Source organism: Rhamphochromis longiceps, linkage group LG5, assembly GCF_057381845.1.
Source record: "Rhamphochromis longiceps isolate RC_006_pf linkage group LG5, R_longiceps_female_GT1.1, whole genome shotgun sequence".
NCBI lineage: Eukaryota > Metazoa > Chordata > Actinopteri > Cichliformes > Cichlidae > Rhamphochromis > Rhamphochromis longiceps.
Genome location: NC_140561.1, coordinates 30,742,056 through 30,769,141, shown reverse-complemented (window position 1 = coordinate 30,769,141; position 27,086 = coordinate 30,742,056). Strand labels below are relative to the sequence as shown.

Genomic DNA, 27,086 nt, shown 5'->3' with positions numbered 1-27,086 from the left:
CAAATAATTACTTCTTTCAAATCATCAATCTGTCTATTAGACCCCATTCCTAGAAGACTGCTCAAAGAAGTCCTACCATTAAGTAATGCTTCGATCTTAAATATGATCAATCTATCTCTATTAAAATGTTAGAAACCACAGGCCTTTAAGGTGGCAGTAATTAAATCATTACTTAAAGAGCCATTACTTGGCCCAACAGTCTTGTCTAGTTACAAGACAATCTGAAACTTTCCTATATCTCAAAAATTCTTTAAAAAGTAGTTGCAAAACAGCTAACAGATTATCTGCAGAGGAATTGCTTATTTGAAGAGTTTCAGTCAGGCTTCAGAGCTCATCACAGCACAGAAACAGCTTTACTGAAGGTTACAAATGATCTTCTTATGGCCTCTGATAGTGGACTCATGTCTGTTCTTGTTCTGCATTTTACTAAAAAGATTTGAACCTACCTCAGGTATTAAATGTACTTTGCAGCAGTGGTTACTTCTATTTAATAGACTCCAGTTTATTTAAGTAAATGGGGAGTCTTCTTCACATACTAAGGTTAATTATACAGTCCAACAGACTTCATTGGTATGCAGATGATACCTTCTTTTATCTGCCAGATGACACACAGGAATGTCTTCAAGACATAAAGTCCTCGATAGCCTCTAATTTCCTGCTTCTAAATTCAGATAAAACTGAGGTTAATTTAGTCAGCCCTAAAAATCTTAGAAATATAGTATCTAACCAGATACTGAGTAAATGAGGTGATTCTCCCGGGTTATGTTGCAATAGACCTAGATTGGCTTCCCAGTGTTTCTTCTTCACTATTTACTCTTTGTGTGTTTATACACCACTCTCCATTTGATTATTAGTTGTTATTAATGTCTGGCTCTCTTCTGCAGTATGCCTTTTATTGTGTCTTCCTCCTTCCTCTCGTCACCCCCTCCGTAAGCCTGGTTCTGCTGGAGGTTTCTTTGGTTAAAAAGGAAGTTTTTCCTTTTCATTATTGCCAAGTGCTTGTTCATCGGGGGTTCTCTGAATGTTGAGGTTTTCTCTGTATTATTGTGGGGTCTTTACCTTACAACATAATGCACATTGAGTTAACTGCTGTCGTGATTTGACACTACATAAATAAAACTGAATTTAATCAAAAAATTACAAGCAGGGATTCAAAGAAATCATTATTATATACTCGCAACAAACAAGGTTACAAAAACAAAGAGGTGCACAGCCGGCTGAAACAACACCAAAACGATGCTTGTGCCAGTGGATGTGACATTTTCTTTTGTTGTACATTGCCGTTTGCTAAGGTGAGAAAGCTAGCAAAATGGGCCACAAGAGTTTAGGCGGTTTGTTAACAAGTTACTGAAAATGTTGTTGCCAATTTTCAGATAATTAACTTCTCAGTGGGTTATGTTTTAGTGTTTGCTCATCTCTTATCTCCAGCATGAGTTGCTCAGGAGAAGAGGTTACCAATGTGGAATTGCCAATGAGAATAAGCGGAAGAGACAGATGGTTGGATGGATTGATGGATGGTCCTAAAAGCTTGGGTTTTAATATGATGTCACTTTGCTAACAGGTGTTGCTCTACTGGAGAACACCAGAAAGGACTACACAGATATTTCCAGATAACTAATTTAAGTTGAAACCAGCAATACACAGACACTGAAAAGCTCTAATGTATGGGGACCTATTCAACAACTTCAGTGTGAACCAACATAGTGTTTGTGTAATGAGTCAATGTGCGACCTTCACAATAACTGAAATCCTTGTGCTTTAATCCATCAATTAAATTTTTTATCATCCTCTGGGAAAATGAAGCTGGTCATGATGACCCAGCAGAATCACGTCACCATGGCAACAGTGGAGCAAAGTGTTGTCATAGTGATTAGAGCTAAACAGAAGTGTGTGTGGTGAGGATTAGATGGTTTTATTTTACTGATTCTTGTCTTTTCCTCACGTCCTCTGCAGAGCTACCATGACACTTCCCTAGGCCACGCCCACTCAAGCACAACAGTGACGGCCATCTTGGTGACGTTGATGTTGGTGTGTGCACTGGCTGCACTCGGCTGCCATGTCTTCAAACACAAGACTGATGCCTTCCGCTTCCACTACTTCAGAGTGAGACACACACACACAATGCTCCTTGTTGTCCTGGTTACAGTATTTTTATTTTTTTACATTTTTGCCTCATTAGCTGCATGCGATTCATAGATTATTTCCCCACCAGAATTACTTATAACTAAGTCCCTCTAGAGCTATGTCTTCCCACTTGATTTGGTAACACCTCTGGGCAGTTATTTTGAAGCTCCAGTTTAAATGAATGGGGAGTCAAAATAAATTTAACTGGGTCATAAAAACAATGCATGAATGGAAACTTAAGTTAAATATGCTAAAAAAGCACTTACAAGGTTTTGATGAGCTAATAAAGTTTTTTTCCCTTCAAGACATACTTAAGCTGTGAATTGTTATTAGTTTTATCTTGGATTAATACTGAGTCATCTTTTCTCTGTCACAGAATGAGGATGAGGATGGTGCAACAGGAGGTAGGCCCAAACCCACACTGGTCTCCATCCCCAACCCTCTCTACGTCAGCTCTAGAGCCTTAGCTGAGCCATTTGAGGTAAGTCTTAGGTACTTTATCTTAAACAGAGATCCAACAAATTTCTGTGTTTCTGAGTGTTTCTCAGATAGCTGTGTGCACAGGTTTTGTTCTTAGAGCAGGCGACCCATATGCCAAGAGGCCCAAGTTCCAATCTGCATTCGGTCCATTTCCTGCAGGTCTTCCTCTTGGCCTTTTTTCCAGCTTTCTTGTCTGTTCTCTGCTGTCCTACGAAAATAAAGGCTACAAAAAAGCACCAAAAGAATCTAGAGTGACCCTGCATGACTTGGAGGTCAAAATAATTTATATCTGTCTTACACTGGTTCTTGGTGCAGCCCCTCAGGTCATCCTCGGTTTGACTGTTTTAGCTCTTTCCCCTTTTTTTCAATATGACATCAGAAACCACAGAGAGATACAGAGACAAGACTAAAATTAACAGGACATAAGAGGAGAGTAACTGAGACAAGAAAGTTACAACAGGAGTTCCGGAATAATACATGAAATGTGAACCTAACAACCTAAAGATATTTAACAGAACTTCAAAACTCGGACACAGCAGAGCTCTAAGCCACAGACTCGGAACCATGACAGGACTAGCCCGCTGTATCATTTTTTCACACTGAATTTGGGGTGGCTGTGAATTTAGCCCTCTGTAGGTTGATCATTTTCATTTCCATCAAACAGTGCAGCATCTTTCTGTTCCTATCACATTACCCAGTCCATATATGTAGGTAACCATAGATAAAGATTAGAGATGGCACGATACCACTTTTTTATGTCCGATACCGATATCATAAATTTGGATATCTGCCGATACGATATGAATCCGATATAGTGTTTTTTAAATCAACAAAACTGTTTTTTTTAAATATCTTGCTGCATTTTGTATAAGTTCATACTCAAGTTTAAAACAAGAACTACACTAAAGCTATTCTGTTATACCTGTATGCAAAAAAAAATATTTCATAGTTCAGTAATACTGATCAATCTAATAAACTTAAACCTACACCATCCTCCCTATTCTGGTATTTTAAAGAGTACTTAGCATAAATATTAAGCAACCTAACTAATAGGATTCCAACTCCCAGCAACAACAAAAATAAATAAATAAAAAATAGGGAACCACCCCTCACGCGCCACCTCATGATGCTTAATCGACGTAATCAACCTTAATTTGATGCAGTGTGAAAAAAAATACACAGAAATCAATTATTTTTCAAGAAATATTAAATAGATTCAACATCTTTCTTCAACAAAATTGCAGACTGCACAGATGGTACCTTCCCAAAGGAAAAAGTACTATAGCTTACTAGGGTATATATATTAGACTTAATAGTCACTATATACAGTAATGGACTTCTATTCATTTTGCATCAAATTAAAACTTTGGGTGTAAGATTCGGATAATTATTTATTAAAAGCTAGACATTTTAAATGAGAATAAGAAAGAAAAGTATGTCTTTGTGCCCCCTTCTCCCTGTTAATGCCCTATCGGCCCCCCTGGCTAAACTTTGCTAGATCCGCCCCTGCACAGTTACCAGCGTCAGCTACCGAGTAGAAAGTAATATTAAATACATTCTAACAACAGCTGATCAAGCTTAAACGTGCTGCTGTTGTTCAGCCGCTGGTTTCCTCTTTCTGGTGCAAAGTGGGCCAAAAGCAAACAAGAGACACGGACTCGTGACAGAAAAGCCGATCAGCTGATCATTAAGCAGTTTCATGATCGAAGTAGCAGCAAGAAGAGGCAGTCGCTTGTTAAGCTTAACGCAGGAATGCTTTACAAACATTCAGAGATGGACTTACACACTTGCTTTACTTCTCTCGGGATAACTTTGTCGGAGATGAAATGCCGGGTTGCTAGCGAAGCTCCAAATGCTATCCAGACCACCACAGGTCCCGCATGCCACAGCCGCTCTATCACGTGATGCATACTGCTCCGACGTGCTAACGTTCTGAGGTGAGTTAGGCGAGTTGCAAGTTTTGTGAGGTGCTTTCGTGATATTTAATGGATCGGATTACATTTTTTATTTTTCTCCGATATCCGATCCAGTAATTTAGGTCAGTATCGGACCGATCGGTCCATCTCTAATAAAGATACATGATTTTATTCTTTTCATTGCGATCTGATGTGTTTTCAAAGTGTTCCTTTAGTTTTTCTGAGCACTGTGTTGTGGTGGACTGCGGCTGCCATACGTTTGCAAATGGCTGGACGACATAGTTAAACAATGCTGCGCTCACTATTTGGCACCAAGATACAAATCTTTCATATTTTACAACACCAGTTAGCTGCTTGCAGCTCACTGATCTGGCGCTATTGTGCATTGCAGAAAATGAACGGTTGTCTCACTGAAATATAAAGCCTCATCCAGCAATAACCTGCAAAAAGGCTGCTAATGTTAGCCTCACACAGCAGACTAATCTGGGACTGTGTGCATATGTTTATAAATTTGACTAATGTTTAAAATAATGATTTTAACGGTTTTCATATTTAAGCTTTTTCATTAGTTTATCGTCTAGTTTGACTGTTTAGTTCCTTAAGATTAGTCGACTAGTCTGCATTTTAGAAAATATTGGGACCTTCAGTAGAATGAGGTTTATGAACACACACCGAATCTGAAAGCATGACCGTTTACTCCCCCCCCCCTCCCCCGGATGGGTTTTCCCCATGTTTACACCCTTTCAGTTCACACAGGGAGTTTTCCACCATCCATCATGCCACACATACAGGTACAGCTGACATCCTAAGCAGACTCACAAATCCTCATATTAGACAGCCTTCTTCAACATCTCCCCTGTTTCCTGGGATGTGCAGCCTCTTGCCTGCCTCTTCTCAGAGATAAGAGGCCTGACTCCATGTGTCTGTGTGCACTTGAGGGAAAGGTGGGAGGTTTTAACCAAAATAAGTTTTAGGCCCTACAGCTGCAGCTGGCAGAGGAAGAGGAGGGTGATGGGAGATTTAATGTTGCACTCTATTACTGTAGCCTGTAGTAACACATAAATATACAGTGCCAGCTGAACAAAAGAGGAGCATCATGGAATTATATTTGTGTCAAAAGTGGCGCACGAGAGAAAATGATTTCACAAGAAATTAAATAATTTCATAGGCGCAGGTATTCATGGCCACTCACTCAATTAAATTCCTCACACGTAAATTCAACAACCTGCTCACATACACCCCGGTAACCAAACGCTCAAAGAAGTCAGATTTTAATCCAACATGCAATACCATCTAGAAATAATCTGACTGGCAGCAACTTTATTTTTTAAGCACGACAATGATCCCAAACACACTTAAAATGCAGTAAAAGCATACCTGGATTGAAAAAACACACAATGGAGCACTATCAGTCATGGATTGGACTCTCCAGAGCTCAGAGCTTAACACTATTAAAGCATAATGGGATCATCTTGACACAACAAAAGAACAAAAGGCAGCCAGCATCCACAGACGAACATCGGTGCAGACACACTGCTGTACCTCAGCATTCTGCTGCAGGGCTACCGCACATCTCTCAACCTCACTGCTGCACAGCTTCTAATTTCTAGCACCGCTGAGTAAAATAAACATCAGCTACCTCATCCGCTGTTACTAATTAATGATTAGTCTGTGTGTTACTTCATAGCAATCCAAGACTGTACTGATCTCAATCTTCATGTCCTCTCTGAGTTATTAAAACTGACAGTAAGGGTGAAAAAGATTTTAATATCTAGATTATGATGTGCACTCCTTAGGGAAGCACTGAAGGCACACCCTTCATTATGCCATTACGCCCAAAGAAAAAAGAAGCACTGCTACCTGTTCACGGTAGAAACTCTCCATGGTGTCATGGGAAGGGATAGTGTTTATTGACAGTCCGAATGGCCCAGGGGATGGAGCTGTTTGTGAGTCTGGAGGTGTGGGATTGACTAGGGATGGGTATCGTTTAGGTTTTATCCGATACCAGTACCAAACCGGTACTTTTGAAATGGTGCCGGTGCTTAAAGAATGGAGAACACAAAATTGGTCCAAAAACCTCTCATGTTCAGCTGTTTTTTTGTAAAAAGATAACAATATTGGCCTTTTCTGCAGCTATAGGGGATTTATGGTATCACTCTTGGCTGGAAGCAGTGCTTAAACAATGGACAAAAAACACAAACTTTGTCCAAAAACCTCTCATGTTTAGCTGTTTTTCACTTTTTCTTTGGTCATTTTAGCCTTTTTGGCCAGGGTGAAGGGAGTATCTGCCATCAAACAAGAAGACAGCTGCATGTAACTACGACGGTGTTTGCTAGTTCACCTTACGTGCATTAATTTAATAACGTGGTTAGCCTACTCAACGTACATTACACACGAACAACATTAATCTACTGACACAGAGAAGAACGGCTGCTACTGCCATCATCATCCATCATCGTTTCTGCTACACTGGCAGGGCTAGGGGCCAGGACTCTACTCTTCGGGTTTTTGGGGGATGTTGCTAACTCAGGGTCATATAACAGGCAACCCACGCGCAGTAGATGTGCACGATGTGAGGTCTCGCAGCAAGCTATCAAATACGGCGCATTTCTCGGCTTTTAACAAAATGCTATACGTCGCCAGGTGTTTCATCAGATTCGAGGAGTTACCTCCTGTGAAGTACAGCCAGACTTTTGACCGCTTCACTTTGGGCATTTTTAATCTGTAGCTCTGCTCTAAAAGAACGTACGTACCTGGGCCCGCCTACTATGCTCGCAAAGGTAAAATGATTGGCTGGAATCCAAAGTGCATGACATCTCAGGAAAAAAAAAAGCACCGAAATGTACGCTGCTTTTTGGTCTGGTTACTACCGTTTATGTCAGAGCCGGTACCCATCCCTAGGACTGACCAGAGGTGCCAACCAGAGGGCAGCAGATCAAACAGGTGGTGAGCGGGGTGCAAGGGGTCACCTATGATGGCTCTGGTTTTCCTGAGACAGGAGGATCTGGCGATGGCAGAGGGCAGCCAATGATTTTTTTGGGTGGTGTTAGTTACACACTGCACAGCTGTCCTCTTCTCAGTAGTGGCTCCAGCATACTCAACACCAAGGCAGTAGGAGAGTATGCTCTCCACTGAGGAGCTGTAGAAGGCCACCAGCAGCTTCTGGTCAAGGTTATTCTTTAGGAAAAGGAGGAAGTGCAGCTGCCGTTGATCCTTTTTTACCAGGACATTGGTGTTGTGGGTCCAGGTGAAATTGGAAGAGGTGTGGGTGACCAGAAACCTGAAGTTGGAGACAGATTCCACCCATTGTCCATTTTTAATGAGAGGGGAGTGGACCTGTCTGTGCCTCCTGAAGTCTATTATGAGTTCTTCTGTTTTAAGGACATTCAGCTTCAGGTTGTTTTCTGAGCAACAGTGGGACAAGTTCTCTACTTCCGCCCTGTATGCTGTCTCATCTCCATCAGAGATGAGTCTAACCACGGTGGTGCTGAGAACAAAGCCCTGTGGGGATCCGGTGCTGAGTGACAGTCAGGGGGGAGGTAGGTAGTCTTTGATCCAGGAGCAAGTGACGGGGGGTTCTGAAGGTGGTCCAGTTTGGTGGTGAGGATGTCTGAGATTATGGTGTTGATTGCTGAGCTGTAGTCCACAAAGAGCATCCTCATGTAGTTCTTCCTGTTCTCCAGATGGCTCAGCGCTCTGTGAAGGGTGATGGCATCCTCTGTGGACTGTGTGTGGGGGAGGGGTGGTCTGAAACCGAACAAAGAAGGCTTTGAGGTTAGCCCCTGACAGCAAGTTTGAACCTGCTGTCGGGGGTTGGAGGGTTCTGGCCTTTGTAGTTGGTGAGAGTTCTCCACATCTGGCGGGGGTTGTTATCAGTGAGGAAGCCTCCCCATCCTGTATGCCTCATTTGCCTGTTTGATGCCCCTCCTCAGGTTGGCTCTGGCAGTGTTGTACAGAGAACAGTCCCTCAGCCTGAAGGCAGAGTTATGAGTTCTGATCAGAGCCTGTACTTCACTTATCATCCGAAGTTTTCGGTAAGGAAAACCACGGATGGTTTTGGTTACTGTTACATTCTCTACACAGCACTTAATGTAGAAAAGGACTGACTGAGTGAAGGTCTCCAGATCCTGGTGTTTGATGTTTTACAACTCTGTCAGATCAAAACAGCCCTGTATTCAGAGAAGCTCATCATCTGGCCAGTTTTTAATGTTGATGTGAAAAATAAAAATCAGCTCTCCAGATTCAGTTACTGGCTTGTATTCAGGTTTTGAACACACTCGATGCTACTGGCGGCCGGCTGGCTCTTAGTTGGGTGCAGAGACGAGGAGAGGGACGAGGTGGCTGTCAGCTGGAGGTTAGGAGGCTGCTGTCCATCCAGTAATTTAATCTGCATCCAGTCTTTGTGATGAGCTAGCTTAGGGGGTTGAGGCCTAAGAAGAGCAGTGTGGACTTGCTTGTCTCAGTGATAATAATAGTGTTGATGGAGAGTAATTTTATCTTTATATCTTGCAACATCGAGTCTAGGCACAATCTTCATCCTCGGCTCAGTGGCTGCAGTGATTGCAGGTGGTTGGGCATCATATAATTCAGTTACACTGACATCTTGTACCAGGGTCACCTCATTATATCCGTACTCATTGTGTCTATACTGATCTTCAGCTTCAGTAGTAGCTTTCCTTTATTGATATCGTAGCACAGAGCTACCAAGTGCTTGTTGATCATTGTTGATGTTGGTCTGCTGCTCATTAATATAACCTCTCTTAGTGGGTTGGCTGGCATAATAGAATTCAATTAATTCCATGTTCTGAGTCCTTGCTTTGTTCCTGTAGGCTGCTTGTCAGTATGTCAGTATTTGCAAACTGCTGATGATCTCTCTCTGAGGGTGTTTGCAGTCTGTCCAAGTCAGACTGCAATTGTTTCAGAAAGGTTGCCTCCTATCAGGCGACCTGTGCAATCGTGGGCGTGACTGTGCAACACCCTCAAGCTCTGGGCAACCATGTAGTCATCGCAAGTTGTAGTCAGTCACAGAATGGGAAAGAAAATTCAATACAATCATCAGGCACTACCAATATATTTATTCATTGTTTATTTGTGGATGCAAGGAGGTTGAGGTCCTATTTTTACTCATGACTGAGGCATTAGCTTGCTCTGAATTAGAAGGAAGCTTTGTCAAGCTGAGTGTGTCCAACACTTGAAGTTTTTAGTCGGTTCAGCTGATTTAATGTATATTATTTTAGGATGGTGTTGCGTGAGATGAGCCCTCTTGTTTATTCCCACAGTATATTTATAATCAGTATGTCCTCTCTTCTCCACAGTAGACATGGACCACTGGGATGTTTACAAGACTGATTCAATTGCGTTTTGTTATGTTTGTACAGTGCTAAGATTTTTTTGAGTCTCATATTATCCATAAAACTCTGTAACAGATGCCATGGCGTCTCCAGGCTATTTCACACCTGTCACACGTGCTCAGTGTGAAGCTGCTCTCATCTGTGAAGAGAACAGGGTGCCAGTGGCGGCCCTGCCAGTTCTGGTGTACTCAGGTGAATGCAAATGGTGCAGCAGGATGCTAGTCTGTGAGCACAGATCTCACTAAGGGAGTCAGGCCCTAATGCCATGCTCATGGAGCCTGTTTCGGAGGTGTTGGTCAAAAACATGCACACGAGTAGGGCTGTAGGGCACAAAGGAGCAGATACTGGTCATATTGCAGGTTTGAGGCCCTTCTATGGCCCTTTCGAGCTATCATCATGTAACAGTCTCTCTCCTGGTATCTTCACACTTTTGAGGCTTTACTGGAAAACACAGCAAATGGCACAGCAACCGTTTTGCAATAGCGCATATGGATGTTTTATCCTACAGGAGCTGGAATAGCTGTGAAACCCGAATGGGATGCAGGTATCATCTCATGTTACACGCAGTGCTAAGGACACTAGAAGGCAAAATGAGGGAAATCAGTCAGCAGAGATAAGGAGAGAACAATGGTCTGTGACCACCACCTGCTAAACCGTTCCTTTTGTGGGATTTGGCTTGTTGTTGCCTCTCCGGTGCACCTGCTGTCACTTTCATTTGCACCAAAGCACCTAAAATAGATTCGTAATGGTTTGTGTTTCTAACTGGCCTGATCAATATCCCTCAGGTTTAACTGAGTTTGTGTTATGCTGTGATAAAGGATTGTTCCCTTAATATTTTTGAGTGTGTATTTCTATAGAATATTTATCATTATGTAAATATACATAAGATAAAAATATAGAGAGAGTATATATTTATTGATACTTTAATATTTTTATTCATAATATCAGAACTTTCAGGAGAAAAGGAGAAAGGTCAGACCACCGTTTGCCACTTCTCTGTATTTGGAAGGCATGTCGATTTTAAATAAAAGGGGGGAAAAAAGCTTGTGTTTAAATGGCAGCTCACAAATTAAATTAAATGCCACACAGAACATGTGGACAATATCCCTGGACAATATCAGTATAGTTACTGATACTTGTTTAATTGTTCAGGATAAAAGCAAGCGTGTGTTCATCCTTATAAAAATCCTGATAAAGAACTACTGAGAAACACAGTATTTGTCAGCACACAATTTGGCTCCTTCTTTAAAATGTAAGAACTAAACGATGTAATTGGAGCCTGATGATGTGTAGCTTTCTCCTTTTTCTCCAGATTCTGCCATCTTCCTGCATGATTTCATAAAACACTGAAACACTGCATAACAATCCAACAGCACACATTATTTCTTGCTGCTTGAGAAATAACTCAGAGAATGGGCGATCATGGCTCAAGAGTTGGCCGTTCGTCTTGTAATCAGAAGGTTGCCGTTTCGAGCCCCAGCTTGGACAGTCTTGGTTGTTGTGTGCTTGGGCAAGACACTTCACCTACCGCCTGCTGGTGATGGCCAGAGGGGGCCGATGCTCATGTTACCTGCATCGGGGCCGATGGCGCGATATGGCAGCCTTGCTTCTGTCAGTCTGCCCCAGGGCAGCTGTGGCTACAACTGTAGCTTGCCTCCACCAGTGTGTGAGTGTGAGAGTGAATGAATAGTGGAATTGTAAAGCGCTTTGAGGTCTCAAAAAGCGCTATATAAATTCAATCCGTCATTATTAGAATGTCCATGTGTTCACTAAAAAGTAGATTATCTAAACGTGTTTATGCTGTCGGAGTTCTTGTGAAGGACACTTAGTTCTCTTCACTTTGCAGCTTACACATTCCTTCTCTATCAGAGGAGCTTCAGCTTGTTTTCAGCTGTGTGACCTCCAGAATCACATTAATGCCTGAGACCACAATCAGCCTTCAAGGTCACACTGACATTTAAAAAAAAAGTTTGCTGAGGGTTAGATCAGAAGATTAGAAACAGTGTCATGTCTCAGTTAAATGTTATGGTGTAAGACTATACAGACAGCAACAGAGTAGCTTAGCATTGGTTATAGCCACAGATAATCTCCAACTAAAGAAAAAAATCTCATGTCAGTTAATTAACAGGATCACATTTGGTGTCATCATCATTTGGGCATCCAGTTAGAATATATAACATTTTCTTTTCTTTTAAATAATCGTTTAAAATAAACAGGGGTACGAGGAGAAGTTTAAAAAAGCTCACTGACCAGCCGCTGGCTCTGGATAGTTTCATTGTGAAAGAAAGCACCTGCTACCATCCACCACTGGCTTGTTTTACACAGCAGGTGTAAATATATTAAAGCTTTATCTACTCATTATTCTGCAAATTTCAATTATTAAGTTAAAATATGAAACTACCGAATTATTATGCGTGAAGCAAGGAGCATATGAAATATCTAAATTCAAATTAATAGAAATAAATTTGCTGTTTTAGTTGCCCAGTGAGTCTGATCTGCAATCCCAGGGACCCAATGTGGAAGAAATGTTATGTTAGACTCCACTTTGTTTTTTAGGCACCTCTCATTTCTTTATATTTTGATTTAAATGAGCCAGACCTTTATTAATATGAGCTGAGCAATAGTTCTCCAGGTTTTCTGGAGGCCTTTCAGAGTTCTTCTTTGGACATTGGCTGCTTTTTTACTCATTTTCAGTCCAGTCCTTGTACTTGACCACTTGTTTTTTTGTGTGTTGAACCAATTTACACTGACCTATAAATCATTCAAGCAGTGCAAAAGCGCCTAACTGAAGGGATGAATCAGTATTGTCTATACGTCTATACGTAACAGACAACTTAGCAAAGAACCAATTTTAAATTTTAAATTAGCACTTAATTGGTTGGCCTCCCCAGAGCCCAGACCTCAATGTTATTGAAGCAGTGTGGGATCATCTTGACAGAGAAAGAAACAAAAGGCAGCCAAGAACATCCTTCAAGAAGCCTGGAGAACTAGTCCTGAAGACTAACTAAACAAATTACAAGAAAGCTTGCATAAGATGTTAAATAATAAAGGTGGTCATAGCAAATATTGACTTCAAACTCATTATAGTTGTACAAAATCTGTTTGTGCCTTGTGTACCGTATTTACATTCATGTTTGTACATGTTTGAAGCGTTTCACTCATTTCCTATTTTACCAGCAAAGTTTAAAAACATGGGGGTCGGTCCACACTCTTGCACAGTGCTGTAATTAAAAATACTTGTTAATTAAATGTTTTTACACAATTCCTGTCTGTGCTCTACACCCTCTCCATACACACTTTCACTCCATTTGTGCATTCATGTGGAAGTTCTGCCACATTGAGTGCATAGCAACTGCCATTATATTATGAAGCCCTCCAACAGACTTAACTAAGCACACTCAATCAAGGTGTGGCACCCATTTGTGTCATTACACTTCCAGACTTTGTGTGATTATTTCAGGAGTTTGGGTTTAATGAAATGAAGCATGTTTGAGATTTCTTTCACATTTTTGTTGTAAAGGTTAATTTAAAAAAGGAAAAGAGTGTCCCAAGTGACTCCATATAGATTCATAATTTCCTGAGTGGCAGGGTGAAATTGGGCAGAGTCTTCTGGGCAGCATTTTCTCGTTCTCTCACACATTACACACAGCAGGAGATAATTCACATCAGCCTCACTCTCATTGCTGTAAATAGTGTGTGGGGCTTAAGGGGTGTGGGGCACACAGTCCCACTGTTCTGGGCATTAGCTTTCTCGTATCCACCAAAATCAGGCAAGTTCTAGAAAAGGTAAAGGAGTGGAAGGGGTGGGGTGTTCAGGTGAGGGAGACTATCCTTTGCGGTGGATGTAGACCTTGGTTGCCATGGTGCTCTGGGGTGCTGTGCTTACGGTCCCAGATCTGCCTCCCCCGCCCTGCGATGGGGTGTGGGTTTACCAAGCCAGATGCTTAACACTAGGAAGGCCCAGAGCCCAGCCATTTGGCTTTTCTACCTTTAAAACCCGGAGAGCAGCCAAATGGCTGGTAGGCTTTTAGCTAAGCTTTAGCTTCAGGCAAGTGGAAGCTAAATTGGCTAGTCATTCATATGTAAATTGGGTTGTTACCTGGGAATTCTGGAGGGAGGGGAGTGGGGGTGTGTGGATGAGGGGGTGGGGGAGCTGCTAAAAGCGGTGAGCTTCCTTTTGTTTCATCTTGATGCATTCTCAATCATCCAGGGAAACAAATCTCCAAAAGTCACCAACTTGGAGTGTTTCAGTTTGCCATCTTAGGGAGAAATCAACACACATGGGTGTATGTCCTTTGTTGCTGAGATTTATTGATAAAAACAGTACAAAAAATCAACCATTTGTACACATTTTTACAAATAATTATAAAAAGTGAGTGAGTACATTTCAACATTTTCAGCAATCACTCACAATCCTGGCACTGCCATGGTATCTGTAGTCTGCATTTACCACATGTGTATCTGTTGCAGTGAACACATCGCACAGTGGCATGATTGTTCTTGCAATTGTGTTTGACCTGACACATGGCTCTTTTTCCAGGGCTAGGTGTGGAGGGTTGTGTCAAAGGCAACTGTTCTTTTCTTGCCTTCTTCGCAGCTACATGAGAGTGAGCTAACTCCCTTGCAAGCTCCACCAGGAAGTCCACCCGTCTTTCCTTCGTCCCGGAGCATGCTTGATACAGCACATGTGCATTCAGTGCTGCCATGTCAATCATGTTATAAAACACGGCAACTGGCCAGCGCCGTGTTCCTCTGCGGACAGTGTACTCCCGAACCATCTGGTCCATCACATCCACGCCACACTTTGTTTTGTTGTAAAGGGTGACAGTGTTTGGCTTCCTTTTGGTAGTGTTATCAGTCTGAACCACGCCGTGCATGCTGCTAAGAATATAGACTGTCTTCTTCCGTTTGGCCGCATACGCCGTCAGCGTGGCAGCAGAGGTTGAAAACACCTAAGAAATAAGATAAATTGTTATTTCCATAGCACTTTTACACACAATGAAACACATAAACATAGAACCAGAAAAGACCTGCAACATACCTGAGTGGTGAATTCATTGCGATCTGTCTGTCTAGTGGATTGAGGAATTTCCCTGCGAATCTTGTTGACTGTGCCGAGGATGGTGGTTTTCCGTCTAAGAAGTTTTTGCGCAAGTGAAAGCGATGTGAAAAAATTGTCCGTGGTAACATTTCTGCCCTTGTCTAGGAATGGTTCCATCAGCCTCATTACTACATTTTCAGAAAGTCTCTCCCCAGTGGGACGACTGGGGTCCTTGCCAAGATATGGGAAGACATTGCAAATGTACTTGGATTTTAGGTCGCAAGCCACCCAAAACTTGATCCCAAACTTGTCCGGAAGCTCCGAAGGCGACTCGTGATATTTCTCCTGGCCTTAGCCGTTGGCTCTCCATCTGCAGCGTACGCTTCTATTGGGGTGAAAGGGAGACAGGTCCCCACCTGTTCTTCACGCCACACTGTGCCATCTTTCGCTGTCTCAGTCCCCAAACAAGCTCTCTTTTTAGGTGCAGAAGCAGTCTCCTCATCTGCAGTGTGAACAAATTCAAATTGTGAGCAATGGGAAGGTCCAGTATCTCCTCCTCTGTATCAGAATAATGTCTGAAATATCTTACTTACAAACTACATCCACTTACTTATTTGAAATGAAATAGGAAATAACATGAAATGCAACTAACCGGAAGACTGATCAGACAGCTCTGAGTCCGAATCCGGCTGAACTTGTAGGTCTTCTCCATCCGAGTCACAAGGGTCGACTTCCCTCAGGATCATTTCCAAGGCCTGCTGAGTGGTGAGTCTTCTCTGCATTTTCTTTCCTTGGAGAGGAGGTCCGTACACCACAGAATTCTTCAGGGCAATGAAGGATTAGGCTAAGTGTAGTGAGATTGTATCATATATATAGGGCTTGGCTTCCTGATCAATGCTCCACTACCAAAAGGAAGCCAAGCCCTGCCACCCTTTACAACAAAACAAGGTGTGATCACATTGATGCCACAATGGACGACTGATCAATGCTCCACTACCAAAAGGAAGCCAAGCCCTGCCACCCTTTACAACAAAACAAGGTGTGATCACATTGATGCCACAATGGACGACTGATCAATGCTCCACTACCAAAAGGAAGCCAAGCCCTGCCACCCTTTACAACAAAACAAGGTGTGATCACATTGATGCCACAATGGACGACTGATCAATGCTCCACTACCAAAAGGAAGCCAAGCCCTGCCACCCTTTACAACAAAACAAGGTGTGATCACATTGATGCCACAATGGACGACTGATCAATGCTCCACTACCAAAAGGAAGCCAAGCCCTGCCACCCTTTACAACAAAACAAGGTGTGATCACAGGGCTTGGCTTCCTTTTGGTAGTGGACAATTGATCAGGAAGCCAAGCCAAGGTAAATGCAGACTACAGATACCATGGCAGTGCCAGGATTGTGAGTGATTGCTGAAAATGTTGAAATGTACTCACTCACTTTTTATAATTATTTGTAAAAATGTGTACAAATGGTTGATTTTTTGTACTGTTTTTATCAATAAATCTCAGCAACAAAGGACATACACCCATGTGTGTTGATTTCTCCCTAAGATGGCAAACTGAAACACTCCAAGTTGGTGACTTTTGGAGATTTGTTTCCCTGGATGATTGAGAATGCATCAAGATGAAACAAAAGGAAGCTCACCGCTTTTAGCAGCTCCCCCACCCCCTCATCCACACACCCCCACTCCCCTCCCTCCAGAATTCCCAGGTAACAACCCAATTTACATATGAATGACTAGCCAATTTAGCTTCCACTTGCCTGAAGCTAAAGCTTAGCTAAAAGCCTACCAGCCATTTGGCTGGTGGCGGGTTTTAAAGGTAGAAAGGTAGAAGCCTGGGCCTTCCTAGTGTTAACTGGCTTTCTCATTCCGGTCTTAAGTATCATGACAGCGCACACACACACACACACCCCTCAAACAACATATCACTCACACATATAGAATCTGACACACCCAGCATATCACTCCCAACGTGGGCAAGTCGGGGCAGGTCTTCCTACACCCATTTCCTGCACCCTACCCAGGGTGGGTCTCGACTGTTGGTTCATGGTGGCGGTGGTGGTTCTGGTGGTTGTTGGGCAGTTTCTTGCATCTGGAGCCCTGTTCTCAGTTCATGGCAGCATTGTCGGTGTCTGGTACTACGGGGCTGTTGCCCTTTGGCCTTGAGGGCTCCATCTCTGGCCTCCCTCCTCCTTCTGCTGGGAGGGGCACACAGTTGTCATCGAGACATGTGACCTGGGGTCTTCAGTACTCTAGGGGTCTCCGGGGTGTTTCTCTGTCTGCTTCTGGCTCCTGGGGGCATTATTGTAATTTCTCACTGTCATTGTCAATACACACACATGTAGATTGCTGGTTTGTGTATCCATGTTTTTGTTTTTTCAGGTGTGATTTGGGGTTTTTTTTTGTATGTGTTGTGTGTTTTCCACGTGTGCTCTGTCCTCTTATTCTTATGTTTTCCCCTGTGTTCTCCCTCCTTCTTTACTCCTTTTCTTTCGCCTTGTCACCTTTGGCATTCCCATATTACACATGCACTCATGAATAATAATAGAAATAAGTAAAGAAGTAAAAAGTAGAAAAAGAAAGCCACAAACAAGAGGATCCTATAGAGAGTCTATAGAGCTCATCTTGGAAAAGCAAATGTTTTTGGCACAACAGTCACATTCTGATTATAACTGTAAAAGCTGCCATACAAGACAGGCTTAAAAAAACATAAATGAACAAAGATAATTTTAGAATATTACTTTTAATGTAAATATGTGGTTTGCTGCAGTCAGCTGTCAGATTTATTGCTGTAGGTGAAATGTGTTAATTATTAAAAAGCTTCAAAGCTCAGAAGGGGCAATGATTTATTAAGTTTAATAGTAAAAGGCAGAGGTGGGACCAAGTCATTGTTTTGCAAGTCTCAAGTAAGTCTCAAGTCTTTATCCTCAAGTCTCAAGTCAAGTCTCAAGTAATGTCAGGCAAGTCAGAGTCGAGTCTCAAGTCACTGGTGTAAAAGTCCGAGTCAAGTCACAAGTCTGAAACTTTGAATTTCAAGTCCTTTCGAGTCTTTAAAAAAAAAACAACGAAAAAATAATGTTGCAGTTATGCTAAATGTAAATATTAGACCATGTAATTTTAAATCTGTGTTTTTCTCAACACATGACAAAATAGTGAACTTAGAAAATATACACAAATTGTGAAATTGCACCTCTTTAAAATGCAGCTCAATTAAACTTAGCTCCAAGAATAATTTTCACCGACAGTTCTGAGATACGCTGCATGTTATTCTTGGATGCGGTTGTAGGACCGGCTTTAAAATCGCATGACAAAAATATCATACATATTAAAAAAAACTGTATCACCAACGTAGCCTGGACAACATTTGCTAGTTAGATGAAGTCAGCTATCTCATCTTAGCATATTTATATGCATATTTATAATCCTACGGTTCTTGGAGTGAGCGCATACGATCATGAAGTTTAGTAACTTCAGGTCACTGCAACAAGTCCAGGTACAGTTTACCGACGGATGGGTGCAGGACCTTGAAATGCACCGTGTAGAACGAAAGACCATCGTACGTATCATAAGTTTACCAGTCTCACAAATTGTCGTCATAAATACACATTCATTAACCGTTTATTAATAGGACCTTTGAGCTCAACGGTAATTAATCAGTAGTGGAAATAATTTCTGGTAGCATCACAGAAATGTAGCAGTGACAATAATATTGTATGCTGTAATCGTACTGGGCAATTAGTGATACAAAACAACTGTTTTATCCTGTGAATAAAAGTATATGTTTTTGTCAATGTACCATAATAACAGAGGCGAAACGCAATATTGTGTCAGGACAATTCACTATTTATGCACAATAAACAAAGGAGCATAGCGCGACAATTTCTGTTCAGCGCCAGACTTGCTTGTAACCTATATCACTAATTATGTTATGAAAATGACGTATTAACTACTAAAAAACACTGACCTTCGTGTAAATGCTTGGAGCAGACTAACCTGTGAGCTGGAGTGTTCTGGGACGTTATATTTGGTCTTAGAATGGCTGCAATCCAGGCCATCCGTCGCGTCTTTGTTACTTCGGAAACATGGCTCGAACAATTTCTCTTCAACGACGTAATCCGATAACAACCGATCTCTTTACCCGTCGGCTTCCCGTGGCTGTCATGCGACCGGCTATTGCAGTTAATGATACAACAGCTTCTTGCCATTTTTGTGTTTCTTTTTATTAGAGATGGCACGATACCACTTTTTTATGTCCGATACCGATACCGATATCATGAATTTGGATATCTGCCGATACCGATATGAATCCGATATAGTGTGTTTTTTAATCAATAAAACTGTTTTTTAATATCTTGCTGCATTTTGTATAAGTTCATAGTCAAGTTTAAATAAACAACAGCACTAAAGCTATTCTGTTATACCTGTGTGTAAAAAGTACACTGCGCCCAAAATATTTCATAGTTCAGCAACACTGATCAATCTAATAAACTTAAACCTGCTCCATCCTTCCTATTCTGGTATTTTAAAGAGTACTTAGCAGAAATATTAAGCAACCTAACTAATAGGGTTGCAAACTACCAGCAAAAAAAAATAAAAAATAGGGAACCACCCTCCACCCTCCACTTTGTGATGCTTAATCGATGTAATCAACTTTAATTTGATGCAGTGTGAAAAAAAATGCACAGAAATAAATTATTTTTTCAAGAATAATTAAATAGATTCAACATCTTTCTTCAACAGAATTGCAGACTGCACAGATGGTACTTTCCCAAAGGAAAAAGTACTATAGCTTACTAGGGTATATTAGACTTAACAGTTACTATATACAGTAATGGACTTCTATACATTTTACATCAGATTAAAACTTTGGGTGTAAGATTCAGATAATTATTTATTAAAAGCTAGACATTTTAAATGAGAATAAGAAAGAAAAGTATGTCTTTGTGCCCCCTTTTCCCTGTTCATGCCCTATCGGCCCCCTTGGCTAAACTTTGCTAGATCCGCCCCTGCACAGTTACCAGCCGTCAGCTGCGTAGAAAAAGATCCTGGTGTAGAAAGTAATATTAAATGAATTCTAACAACAGCTTATCAAGCTTAAACGTGCTGCTGTTGTTCAGCCGCTGGTTTCCTCTTTCTGGTGCAAAGTGGGCCAAAAACAAACAAGAGAGACGGAGTCGCGACAGAAAAGCTGATCAGCTGATCATTAAGCAGTTTCATGAAGTAGCAGCAGGAGAGAGAGAGAGAGAGAGAGAGAGGCACTTGCTCCATATATCAGTTGTTAAGCTTAACGTGGGAATGCTTTACAAACATTCAGAGAGGAACTTACACACTTGCTTTACTTCTCTCTGGGATAACTTCCTCGGAGATGAAATGCTGGTTTGGTAGCGAGACTACAAATACACACAGCCGCTGTATCATGTGACCACACTGCTCCGACGTGCTACGGTTATGAGACGAGTTACGCCATGTCGCAAGTTTTGTGAGGTGCTTTTTTGATATTTAATGGATCGGATTACATTTTTTATTTCTCGCCGATATCCGATCCAGTAATTTAGGTCAGTATCGGACCGATACCGATACGTAATATCGGATCGGTCCATCTCTACTTTTTATCGCTGTGTAACTGATTTTAATTGAAAGCCTGCGTGCACTAGTACTGCTTGCCACGAGTTCCCAGAATCCTTTGCGGTTCTACCCGTGAATGACGTCACATTTTCAATCTCTACATAATATGCATGTTAAATTTTATATTTGGGGTAAAATATCAAGTCTTTTCAAGTAAACCGGTTCAAGTCCAATTCAAGTCCCAAGTCATTGGTGTAAAAGTCCAACTCAAGTCACAAGTCTTAGAACATTTTTTCAAGTCAAGTCTAAAGTCATAAAATTAATGACTCGAGTCTGACTCGAGTCCAAGTCATGTGACTCGAGTCCACACCTCTGGTAAAAGGATCTTTTATGGGAAATGACGAAACACCTCAGTGTAAATATGCAACCATGTGAAGTTATTGATTGTTCTGAGTTTTCAGTCCTGACTTGAAACAAAAACATTTCTTCTCAAACTTCATCTGAAACCATACACGGTATTATTTTATCAAATTCAAATTCACAAGTTGGCAAATTAAACTACCCCCCCTCCCCAAAATAAATAAATATAATTTGCCCAGTATCCCCTTTGACATCATCTTCCACAGCATGTCCCAACAGCTTCCAGCATGGTGGTTATATGTAGCAGTCTTGTTCTGACAATTTTCACTGTGCACTCAACGATTTCACCATAAACCTGGTGTGGCGCCTAAATCCAACCAAGCTGTAGTTGGTGCTTTATGTGCGACTAGAGGGGTTTGGTATGATAAAGGTTCCACACAGCCAGACTTTTCTCTCTACTAGCTGGTTCATCAAAACCTAACATTCCAGTTATCATCAATCAATCAATCAATCTTTATTTATAAAGCACTTTTCATACAGAAAAAATGTAGCACAAAGTGCTTTACATAGTTAAAAGCAGCCCACCCCACCCTCCAACTCACTCCCCACACTCTCAATACACATATATCCCCCCACCCCCACCCACACACACATACACACACGCGCACACTTAAAGAGTAAAAATTGGGCTGGGCTCGCATGAGCCAAGTGAGGAAACATTATAACAGAGAGCCGTCTGCACCGGGAGCCGGTCACAGACCGCAGCCTCCGGGCTGGGCACCCAGCCGGAGGGAGGCAAAGGAGCCCCCCAACCAGGCTGAGAGGACCCCAGAGACCCAGCAGCCACGGTCAATAACAGCCCCGGTGCAGAGAGCGCCCTCCGAGGAAACACTGGAGATATGACGCAATACGATGTATACAGGGTAAAATGATAAAATAAATAAGAACAGGATACAATATAAATATAAATATAAATAGAGTAAGAAGATTAAAAAATGAATAAGAATAAAATCAAGAAATATTAGGTAAATCCTAAATTAATAATAGAATAACAGGATAGAATAAATAAGCATAAAAAATAAATAAACGCTAAGTAAAAGCTAAATTAAAAAGGTGGGTCTTGAGCCTGTTCTTAAAAACATGTACGTTCTCTGCGGCCCTGAGCTCCTCCGGCAGGCTGTTCCACAGACGAGGACCATACCACTGAAAAGCTGCCTCTCCGTGAGTATGTGTCCTGACTTTAGGGACAATCAAAAGGCCAGTACCAGAGGACCTCAGGGTCCGCGAGGGTTCGTATGGTAAAAGCAGATCTGAGAGATAAGAAGGCCCAAGACCATTAAGACATTTAAAAACCAATAAAAGAACTTTAAAATCGATCCTGAGACACACGGGGAGCCAGTGCAGCGATTCTAAAACCGGTGTAATGTGGGCCCGCCCTCTGGTCTTCGTCAGCACACGAGCTGCCGAGTTTTGCAAGAGTTGTAAAGTTGAAATATTCTTCTTAGGAAGACCAGAGAGCAGGGCATTACAGTAATCAGTGCGACTGGTAATAAAAGCATGCATCAGCATCTCCGTGTTGGCCCGAGAGAGAATAGGGCGGACTCTGGCTATATTTTTTAGATGATAAAATCCAATTTTGGTTACATGTTTAACATGTGGGATAAAACCAAGCTCAGAGTCAAAAATAACACCCAGGTTTTTCACTTGTAGTGAAGGACATAGTGAAAATGCCTCTAATTTAGACAAGAGTTTCTCTCTCTGAGCCTCAGGACCGACAATTAAAACTTCAGTTTTGTCCTGGTTAAGCTGTAAAAAGTTTTCTGCCATCCAAGATCTTATATCCAAGATACAGTTAAAAAGGGCATCCATTGGTCTGGTGTCATCAGGAGACACGGAGATGTACAGCTGCGTATCATCAGCGTAACTGTGGAAGTTCACTCCATGCCTCCTGATGACACTGCCGAGAGGCAACATATACAAATTAAAAAGTACAGGGCCTAGAACCGACCCTTGAGGCACACCACATGTCATTTTATGGATCTTAGAGGAGCATGTATCCATACTCACCATAAAAGATCTGTCAGAGAGATAGGAAGTGAACCAGTTGTGTTGATGATGACAGTGGTTATCATCTTTCACTGTTAAGCTTCTGTGCCAGGCTCCATGTGTGCGCATATAAAAATGGGTATTTTGTGGATCATGTGACTCATGAATTGATCCTGAGTCAATGTTGACGATATAATGCCAATGAAAAATCTGGAAAGAATAGTAAAATATAACAGTAAAGTACAACACTCTTGCAAATAAGACAAGAGATTAATGCTGCAGAAAAATGTTAATCTTTGAATTTAGCACATATAACAAACATTTCAATTTAAGTTAATTATTTTATTTTGTTCATTGTAAAGCTGTTGTTTGTTTATAAGGTGACAGCTGCACATTAGAGTTCTATAAGTTTAAACTGGACACATTTAAACATTAAAGTTAATAAAGGAGACATGGAAACTGCTTCAATTTCACCGCATCACCATATTAATACATGAAATTACAGATCCATGATAATGGATAATGATAATGCTTCATTTAGTGGTTTTAGTAAAGTGCGACTTAATAAGAGGCACATCTTTGGTGGAGCCAGAATTTATAATATAGTCTTAAAACATTCAGAAAAAAATTAAATCGAAAGGAATCAGCAGGATTTGAACCAGGGTCTCCTTACTGCTAATCTTGCAATGTGTGCAACCACCAGCCATACAACCTTCTAACAGATATCTTTGCACATCTGTGCAGCTGCAGTAACCACAGCCAGAGCATCTGCTCTTCCATGACCCTCCAGCAGATTACAATAAAAAAAATCTGTCCTGTTCACCACAACTTTCTACACTTTGTGGTTTACCTGTTCTAAACATCTTCTCTCTTTCCTGCAGGACACCAATCAGGAGGTGGAGCCAGAAGAACCACCAAATATTCTCGACCTGGGCCATTAAAACCAGCTGACCCAGTATAACTGGAGCTGGCTGTTAACAAACCACAATAACTCAGTGACTTCATCTTGCTTTAGAAATTTCCACACAGTTTAACTGTAATCAATTATGGAATAAAAGTTTACTAAACCCAAATCCTCTCTGGGTAAAAAACCTCAGTCCGTGTTTTTATTGTGTTAAATAATTGTTCAAAAAAGTGTCGTTCCTCTAACAGCCACTAAAGGCTGGCTCCAAAGGTGAGTCAGTCCCTACAGAGTCCCATGTTCAACACAGTTACACCTGGTTTTGGATAGTTTCTCCCTTAGTAAAAAAATCTCAGGTGAATCTTATCCATTTTCATTTGGTAAGGCTTAATGTAAGGGGCATGACTGTTCTGGCTAATAGGTGGTGAAACTATGGAGAACAGTTAATATTTTTGTAGGATAGCCATTAATTCAGGATACTGCGTTTGGCTGCGTTTGGATAGTGACAGCCAGGAGATTTCCAGGAAAAACAGAAGTTGGTAGGTATGACCTATCATTGTGTTTGTGCTGCTGGTGCCTTAAGAAGCATTTTAAATAGATTATCTGATGAATATTGTGGACTTCTGTGTGATACAGTTGATCAAAGTTTGAGATTCTGTGAGTCAATTTCTGATATTGCATTAGTCTATTCCTTACCTCTAACTGAACCTAACCCACACAGTTTATATGGCTGGTGAGTGTTAGCTAGCTTAATACTCTACTTTCTTGTCTAAATACGGTCACTTCTGGCTCAAAATACCAAAAATAACTCTTCAAATTGTGAAGTCCCTCATCTCTCCCTGTAAAGGAACTGAATTCTTACAGATAATATTTCCTGTGAACAGGCAGTCAGTCTCATCAGGAATGTGCCAGACCAACTTTGGTTCTTTTACCTCTGCACATCAGAAAAACTAGTCAGTTAAATATATTGTCGGAAAAGCACACAACCCTACCCAGACCACAAAGGGCATAAAATACAGATATAGCCAATGTGGCATTGTCGAATGATTAGTGAAGTCCCATTATGAAGTCTTAGACTGAGTGATTTCACTGTTGCTAATTGCCAACATTATGCATTATTATTGATAGCCTGTGTCTCTTGTGTCTTCAATTCAATTCGATTTTATTTATATAGCGCCAAATCACAACAAAAGTCGCCTCAAGGCGCTTCATAGATACAGAGAAAAACCCAACAATCATATGACCCCCTATGAGCAAGCACTTTGGCGACAGTGGGAAGGAAAAACTCCATTTTAACAGGAAGAAACCTCCGGCAGAACCAGGCTCTGGGAGGGGCGGCCATCTGCTGCGACCGGTTGGGGTGAGAGAAGGAAGACAGGATAAAAGACATGCTGTGGAAGAGAGACAGAGGTTAATAACAGATATGATTCAATGCAGAGAGGTCTATTAATACATAGTGAGTGTGTTTAGTTTTTCTTCCCCTCTGTCTTGTTAGTTTGATTCTGTTCACTTGTGTCTTATTTTCCTCAGCTGTTCTCTCTAGCTGTGTCCCAAAACGTAGGCTGCATCCTTCAGAGGCCGCATTTGAAGGCCGATTACGTCACAGCCAGGCGACGAAGGCTTTCCCAATTTGTCGACTCCTTTAAATGCGGCCGACAAATGCGTCCTTCATTTCCACGAATTTGAAGGATTGGTCGGGTGTGTCCTTCGTGGCCCACCATATCCCAAAATTAATAACGCGGCCCAGCCAATTCCAATTTCCAACAATGGTGCTAGCTACTAAGTTTTAATATTACCCTTATTAATCTTTCTGGGTCACAAAATAAACTTTTAACCTATTTTCAGGTGAGAAAGTAGCTGTGTAAACTTCAAATATCTGCTTGGTTAATCAAAACACTACATATTTTCAAAAGCGCTCCAACGTTTTCGGAGACGTCTGTTACCCACTCGCTCGATATCTAACCGGGGGTTCAATGGTCACTCGAGCTGGCGAGAGCAGCAGACTCCCGGCTTCATCGTTTTCAGACCCCCGCCGTCTTTCGCTATTCAGGTTAAACACGATATATAAGTCACTCGGATAACTTAAAAATGTTATTGTTTGGCTTTTTTCAGTGTTTTATTTGTTCCGGAGTAAATCGGTTTGGCTGAGATCAAAGTTATTAGATTAGATTAAATAAAACTTTATTAATCCATCAGATGGGTTCCTCCGGGATTTTCACACAGCTGAATAAACGTCAAACAGAAAACTGATTAAACAGAAATGTGAGACGGTCGAGAATTTATGCCAGTGTCCTGTTATATTTTAGATAGCAAGGAGCAGATGGCTGAGTTTGTTAAACTCCACCGAGACAGCGCAAATCTGATGGCTAGACCGTCCCATTTCACAGCCTCGTACTTCCGGCCTTCTCGAAGGATGTGGCCTACGTTTTGCGACTGACTGACTCCCTGATTACCTCATGTGTGTATTTAAGTTCTTGGAGTTTCTTAGTTCTTTGCCTGGTTTTCCTGTTGGGTACTGGTTGTCTTGTGGCTCTCTGCCATAGGTTGGAGTTTTGAACCTCAGTTTTCATCTACATGGGGGTTTGCTGCTGTTTAAATAAAGGTCAGTTTTCTTTTCATCAAGTTTGTTTTAAGTCTGCATCTTGGGTCCATTTCCCTTTTAATAATGACAAAAAAATATGTAGTTGGCTCCTCCTGTGTATTCCTCCTCTCTAATAATGAGAAGAAAGTGGAAAATTTAGTTACCAGAAAGATTTTATTCAAAATGGTTTCTGTCAGTGCAGAGAGCCGGCTGTACAAAGTGGTTGATTCAAAGCCTGAAGTCTCATCTTCTACTGCTCACTTCTACAGTGAGCCACACTTTTGCACTGTTTGACCTGCTCCTTCTTCACCATGAAAACACAGACAGCAGTTTAATTTTGCCTAAAAGTAAACTGTAAAATTTAGTTTAATCTGCTGCTCAAAATAGCCCAAAACAATGCTGTCCTCTTTCAGTTTGATAAAGTCCACGGTGCCAATTTAGATTTACCTCAAAAATAAGGACATCATCCTTTAGTGTCAAACATACTGTACTGCCTCAGGGAGCAGCTGCATTTCCACAAACACCCAAAATGTCCACCATCATTTAAAATAACAACCTGAAGGAGGACATTAAAGTTCCTCAATCTTCCCATCTGCTGCCGTTTTGGTCATGAATCATTGATGGTGGTGCATGTCTGCAGTGAGGCACTAGTGCTGAATCTGCAATAAAACAGCTGCAGTGATGTAACACACAGAATGGAGGAAA

At 41.5% G+C, this 27,086-nt stretch overlaps 1 protein-coding gene across 2 annotated transcripts in view; it reads left to right on the top strand.

The window, feature by feature from the left end:
• Positions 1 to 23,985, top strand: part of stab1 (stabilin 1) — a 185,484-nt gene extending 161,499 nt beyond the window's left edge. For both annotated transcript variants that reach the window (XM_085407157.1, XM_085407156.1), the window contains 3 exons: positions 1,954 to 2,103; positions 2,501 to 2,605; positions 23,781 to 23,985. In XM_085407157.1, the coding sequence (XP_085263283.1) occupies positions 1,954 to 2,103; positions 2,501 to 2,605; positions 23,781 to 23,840 (315 nt within the window). In that variant the 3' untranslated portion in view covers positions 23,841 to 23,985. The remainder of the gene's footprint in view (positions 1 to 1,953; positions 2,104 to 2,500; positions 2,606 to 23,780) is intronic.
• Positions 23,986 to 27,086: the final 3,101 nt, after the last annotated feature.